This window comes from Medicago truncatula, chromosome 3 (assembly GCF_003473485.1).
Source record: "Medicago truncatula cultivar Jemalong A17 chromosome 3, MtrunA17r5.0-ANR, whole genome shotgun sequence".
Lineage (NCBI taxonomy): Eukaryota > Viridiplantae > Streptophyta > Magnoliopsida > Fabales > Fabaceae > Medicago > Medicago truncatula.
Window position 1 is genome coordinate 2,847,676 of NC_053044.1, and position 7,119 is coordinate 2,854,794.

The 7,119-nt window shown below is 36.4% G+C and overlaps 1 protein-coding gene across 1 annotated transcript; it reads right to left on the minus strand.

The window, feature by feature from the left end:
* Window positions 1-2,446: 2,446 nt before the first annotated feature.
* On the minus strand, window positions 2,447-6,877 carry LOC120575778 (disease resistance protein RPM1). Its single transcript, XM_013603416.3, has 2 exons — window positions 3,874-6,877; window positions 2,447-2,827 (listed from the first exon to the last, which is right to left on the minus strand). The coding sequence occupies exon 1, from the start codon at window positions 6,754-6,756 to the stop codon at window positions 3,919-3,921; it is 2,838 nt and encodes a 945-aa protein (XP_013458870.3). The 5' UTR covers window positions 6,757-6,877; the 3' UTR covers window positions 2,447-2,827; window positions 3,874-3,918.
* Between the last annotated feature and the right edge of the window lie 242 nt (window positions 6,878-7,119).

Below are 7,119 nucleotides of genomic sequence, written 5' to 3' on the forward strand. Positions count from 1 at the left end.
TAGCCTCAAAACCAAACCAAACCACACCGCGAACAACCCTAATCGGTATCATGCATGCCTAAAAACTTGAAAATTATGGTTAAGTGCATCCAGTTAATTGTTAATAAGTTGAGGCACCTTGTTATTTAGTTAATCATCAACTTAACGTAGTTAACTCTATTTAAACCGTGCTAACTATCCAATTTATTATCAAAGAAATTGTGTCAAAATATCAATTATGTTATAATTTTAATACTTTGTTAATTAGTCAGTGTTTAAATTGGATACCGAATTTAAAAAAAATGCATGTTTACTCTTCTTATGTGCAAAGGTACAAATAAGCGATGTTTCACATTGCATTGATGATACTAAGATACAACGTGCACATCCAGAGATGAAGGAATTTACAGCTTAGATGGGTCCAATTGGCAAGGCGTAGACTCATTTTTTTTTTCTTCTTTTGTATGGCAAAATAAATATATAAAAATACAAAAGAAAATGATGTACAATACACCATATAGCCGTCAAAACGACACTCCAACAAACCACCACCTAGGATAACGCCCCAATCCCACAGACAGGGTCGGAGGCGCACCCAAAACTACTTTAAAGCAGCAAAAACAACAAAAGAAACAAGAAAGAGGCACCAAAAAGCCGATAGCTAAAAGCGACAGCAAACACCTGCAAACAACAAAAAGACAGAGGAAAGTTTGGGAGCCACACCGGAAAGGTAGGGGAGATACAACCGCACCGAACCCCACAAGCAACCCCAGAAGAAAAAAAACCCACCGCAAAAACCCTACTGATTCCAACATAGGACGGGCTGCACCTCCCACTCATAGAGAGAGCAGGAACTAGCTAGCAGGGCACTTAGCCATGAACCACTTCCAAGCTAAGAGTTTCACTCTATCTACCACTGACATTGCCTCACAAAAAGATGAAGAACTTTATTTTCTTCTCGCATTTTTCCCTAATGCGAGAAGAAAATATGTATTTACACCTTTTTTTTTTTAACTATTTTTTTGAAGTTTCGAATACGGTATCTAGAGATGCGCAAGGGACGGATAATAACCAACCCTAGCCATGTCCTAAATTTGATTGGATGATTTTGAAGTCCCTAACCCATCCCTAGCTTAACCCGATAATTTATGCCTCATGTTGGACTGGATTTAAGACAAAATCGAGTTGGCTTGAAATACATTTACAACGTTTTTAATGACTTTGCTACACACACATCCCTAATAAATCTCATTTTATAAGTCATTAAAATCCATTTTCTTGGGGAAAACGGATACTACAATCAGTAACAATATTTCATGCCTATGTAGACTTTACCAGCAAAATTGTTTTCATGATCAAGTTCTTTACCTTAATGGTTTGAGCTGGTTGAAGTTCACTAAGCACACCTCAATTGTTTTTATATCAGTTGCTCAACCCAAAAATTTGCTTGAAGTTCATGAACCAATGATGCATAACACTTGTTCCGTTGTTCGTACTCAACTCTTCACACAAGATTTCTTGCATCACAAACAAATGCTCACTGATACCGGTTGTTAGAGAACTGAAAGTTCAACTCAAGTTACATGCAAAATCTAAAGAGAAGAATCAGAGACAGTATTCTGGATAATGCACTTGTATTATAATTGCACTTATTCTTATGTTTGACTGAATAACTAATTAACTAACCAACACATATAGTTAACTAACTAACTAACGGAAATTGAATTACATATAACAAGGAACTAGGTAGTTGGTAAAGTTTCTGATTTTCTTATGGTGGAGTTATTTATAGAAACATAAATTATTTTGTATATTTCAAACTGTTGCAATAAGGGAGTTGATGGAGCATATGATTCTATGTTACATAGATAAACAAAATTCAATCTTTAGTTCTTAACCAACACAATGCCTCTGAAAGGTGGAGGAAGCTTAGAATCCGCCATGGTAGTGATGCTGAGTTTAGAAGAGTGCGGTGGAAGTAGGAATGCTTTCAACACCTGATAAGTGAGTTGATGGACCATGATCCTTTAGAGAATGTGGAAGTAAGTGGTTTCTTGAACTGTTGCAGAATTTCGAGTAATTCCACATGAGCAGCTGATCTATTAGAAAATATCCAATGATAAAACCTGATGCGTAGTCGAAGGCGAAGTGTCTGACTTTGAATTTTTAAATAAATAGTTGGCGAGGAAGTCACATAGAGCTGAAATCAGGCCCGGTGCAGGCAACCAGTTTAGATAGTATAAGACTTTTTTTGGCTTCAAAACGATAGTAGCATCGATCTTGGTTAGCAAAAAAAACGATAGTAGAGCGAAGTGTCTAACTTTGAATTTTTAAATAAATAGTTGGTGAGGAAATGATGGATGGATGAAACCGGTTGGCTGAGACGCATACATATCGTCCAGATTTACTTTAAATCAACTAGGCGTTTAAATTTACAGCTACATAACGATAGTAGCATCGATCGTGGTTAGCAAAATAAAAATATTCATTCATATGAAGTGGTTTTGATTATTATTATTACAAGGGTTGAAGGAAAGCTCCCACCAATCTTAAACTCTAGAAATGGAAAAAGTAGGAAAGTAATGTCAAAAGACGTCTGATTGTCTGAATGGAGTCCAGATATAGGTCTTGGTTACAAGGTTTTGAATCAAAGCTTCCAGAACCAAATTATAAAACACCAAATGACAAATAAAACAGAAAAGCCAAAGTCACGTAGCGAATGGAATCCATATTTTCCTTGATTTGTGCATGATGAGGAGGAAATGTTTGATTTTGAATTGAAGAATCATAGAAGGAAAGAAGAACAAAATACGACATCTTTGAGTTGTATCATGGAGAACCTGAATTTCTGTCAAACATTAACACAAATAATCGAGTCAGTTTTCTCATACAGTTGTCAATTTAATTAATCATGTTAAATGAAGCGTCCCTATAAAACTAGATGCCATAACCAGCATCGTTCATGAAAAGTATCTTCAGTTATTTCACAAGATATTTGTGAAATAACTCATCAGGTTCCCTTTTGCAACCAGTTTTACCACCTGATGAGCCTACTCAGTGTTACAATGCATTCAATTAATGCCAGAAAATGGTGTTTTTGAATAATGAATTTGGTGTTTCATTTATGTCCATTTACTCTCCTATCAAATTATATATATATTTTCCATTTGCATGACTCCAATTTTAGTATTTACTATGTGTGCATTGTTTAGTTTAGGTTGAAACATTTGAAATCTCTGTTGAGTAGTATAATTTATGGACGAGTATCAGAAACAGATTCTGTAGACTAATTTAACCAGTATCTCACTATGTCATTCTTTTTTTTTTTAACCATCCGGTTCCTAAGGGAAGGGTACTCTGATAATCCAGAGTTCGGCCAGTAGGTAAGTAAATCCTAGAAAAAACATGTTCCACCTAAGAATCGAATTTAGGTACTCCCGAGCTATTTGCCCTTAGGGGAGTTCAGTAACCACTTGAGCCCTATTACTTGGTTCACTATGTCATTTTGTGAGTGATATGCATTTGTTTTCTTTTGTCAATCTCTGAGATTTTGTTTGGATATATACTAAGGCTATGATAGGGAGTAGGGTTTTGGAGGGAAAAACATTTTTCATTTCTAAAGTAAACAAATTATAAGATGCTTTTAAAATTGATTGAAAGAGTGATTGAAATATTATATGATTATCTATCATGTTATACTTTATTTTATTTTTAAATCTTTAATATACATCAAGAAAGGAAGTGAGAGATGCGATAAGCAACATAAACGTGTCATGAAATTAGATAGAGATAAAGGAAAAGATGTTTAAAACATATACAAGAGAAAGAATAGTGAAAATTTCAAGCATATTAAAGATAAATAAGAGAAGCATTGCGCGATCAGAGGAGAGGTACCTTCTTGTTTTGAAGCTTGCTAGACACCATAGCATTCTCAATTGCTCAGGACTCCTTGGAGGACGAGTTTATGGTGCGAATCTCATAATCATAGTATTTTGGGCCAAACCATTGACGAAAGAAAACACGAGGAACATGCTTGATAATCCAGTAGCTGTGTCCTTTGTCTGGTTCAATGCTGTTAACAAATTCATCTGACATATCAGATAAGTCAATGACTTTGAGTTTATCCAAGTGTTTGCAGCCAGAGGGTATCTCCTTCAGTTGAGGGATCTTTTCCAATATTATATGCTCAAGAGAAATCAAAGCTCCTTTCTCTATAAGGATCAAATTTAGTCTATTCACGTGACGGAGAACCAGTTCTTTCAATTTTTGAAACCCTTCATTTTCAAAATGGAAAATTTCACCCTCGTAGGTATTATGCCCAACAGAGAGCTTCAGCAAATTTGGCAAGTTTTTCAGTGACTGCATTGGATCATCTTTCAGCTTGGATAAAGCCAGCTTTATCTCAACAAGACCCTCAAGTTTGGAAACCCAATTAGGCAACTTCTGTAGTCTAGCTTTCAAATGAAGCCGCCTAAGTTTTGGTGGGGTTGACACAAAGTTCAAGTCAATAATTTCATCCTCGCATATTGCAGTGATATTAAGTGATTCAAGGTGCTGCATCTTTTCTACTGCTGCACTTAAGGCATTCCCATGTTCTCTTTTTACATGCCTTAAACCTAACTTCCATAATTGCCTTAACATTTCCATCTCTTCAATAAGATCTACTCCCCCATGATCTACCTCCACATAACAAAGTTTTTGAAGGGAAGTCAAGTTTTTAATACCTTTAACCATCCGCACACCAGTTGTAAAGCCCAAAACAGAATACTTTGCATCATAGTTACGATGGAAAGCAAGAAGGTGTCGTAGCTTTGTGAGCTTGTTTATTTCACCTGGCATCTCATGAACATGTGTTTCTCTTAAGTCCAATGTCTCTAAGTTCTGTAATTCACCAATAGATTTAGGAAGAACCTTTACTTTTGTATTCCTTAGGTTTAAGTACCTTAAGTGAAAAAGATTCCCCAAATTTTTAGGAATATGATTCAAAGACGTACCCTGAATGTCAAGTACCTTCAATATCCTAGAGTGTGAACATAATTTACCAATGAAAGGCTCCAGCAATCCACCTTTTCCAAAAACATGAATAGCACGAAAATGTGAATTGTTTGTTCTCTGCAACGCATTGTTGGAATTAGAAGCAATTGATAAGCGTCTAGTTATTCCAACTGCAACTGAATCACCTTCATGCACAAAATGACAGAAACTTAAATTCTTCATTTTTCTAATGATAACTTCCCGCAATAAATCATGGACTTGACATGTTTTAACTTTCCCTTCAAAGCCAACATTTGAGACCTGAATCAGACTTCTGTGAATCAATTCTGACAAGTATTCCTCAGCCACTTGCTCCAAAGTTCTTCTCTCATCAGATTTGACAAACCCCTCAGCTATCCATTGCCTAGTTAGTCTCCTATGATTAATGGAGTAATCCTCTGGATATATACCAAAATACAAAATGCATGGTTTTAAATAGTACGGCAGGCTGTCATAACTGAGAGATAAAATCTTTGTTAGACTAGTTAAATGGGCATTACGTCCCAATTCCAGTCTCATATTTTCACTCACGTTTTGCCATTCAATCATTGTTTTAGATTTTGTTGAAAGTAGACCACCAATGGCTACAATTGCCAGAGGTAGCTGCTTGCATTTTTGAACAATTTCTTTTGACACAGCCTTAAGCTCTGGTGGACAATGCCCACCAGGTTCAAATCTAAATACTTTCTTACAGAAGAGTTCCCATGCTTTGTTTGGAGGCAAAAGTTGCAGGTTATGAATATGAGTTAGAAAGGATTTCTTGAAAAATTCTGCAACATGCATCATTCTAGTAGTGATTATGATCCTACTACCTTTATTGTTATTAGGCATGGCAAATTCAATCTGGTCGGAAAAATCTTCTTGCCAAACATCATCAAAGAATATCAAGTACCTCTTATGTTGGAGGTATTGCCTCACTTCTTCAATCAGTGACTGGTCATCCTTTTTGTGCAACATCTGTGGAAGAGGGTCTTCAGTTCCCCGACAAAATTGCTCCATCATGTTTATCAACAAACCTCTCACAGTGTATGATTGAGAAACTGTGACGCAAGCATAACAATCAAAGTTTGCTGTTACCTTTTGGCTTTCAAAAACTAGCTTGGCAAGAGTGGTTTTTCCTAGACCCCCCATTCCTACCACTGATATGACTGTGCGCTCAGCTGCACCCTCCAATAACCAACCATATATTTCTTCTCTTGGGCCTTCAAATCCTACAATTTCTGTTTCTTCAATGAAAAGGGAAGACAGTCGAGGGTCGTGCCATCTTCCATTTTCTGCCTCTCCAGGACTGCTGTTGCTGCTGCTTGAGGATCCTTGTTCATTTGAAATTTGAAAGTTATACCTCTCGCTTCTTTTCTTGATTCCGTGAGTTGTCAGCTTGATGTCTTGAATCTCTGATGCAATTTTGTGACGGGGAATCAAAGTTTTGATTAACCTTGGAGTCATGCATAAAGATCTGCATCCAGGAGGATTGGCCCTATGCATTAGTCGAAGGTATTCATCAATGACATCTTCAATGCGAAATGATGCTTCTCTCAGCTGCTTCACCCAAGTTCTTATTCCATCGTTGATGTCTGCTTCATCCGCAGCCCTTCTGTCTGCATCTTTGAGGAAGACTAGAATGATCTCAAGTTCATCTTTGATATCTGAAAAATCTCTGTGTACACCTCTCAGAAGATTTGTTTCTTCTTTTAGGAATTTGAACACTTCCCCTAGGGCAAACAATACTGCAGTCTCTGCCATTTAACTCTCATATCATTCTAGTGTGGTATTTTTCCTCTCTTTTTATTTTTCTCTGTACAGCAACTTTGAATGGTGGTAGGGAAAACAAAGCCTTAAAAGACAATATTTTTTTGTTGTTAAAAGTGTATAGTAATGTGATGTAACGTGCTTTAGATTTATTAATTTGGTGTACAGCTGTGATGCAACTAAACATGCTTAAAAAATATGACTTTGACCAACTCATCTGTGGCAGCACTCATCTGTCTTACAATTAATTATTAATTAGTTACAAACATGTTCTTCGCACGGGTTCAACAATGTATTCGGTAAAAAAATTCTTTGAGAGAAGAGATGTTAAAACGACGGAACATTGTAATTCATTAT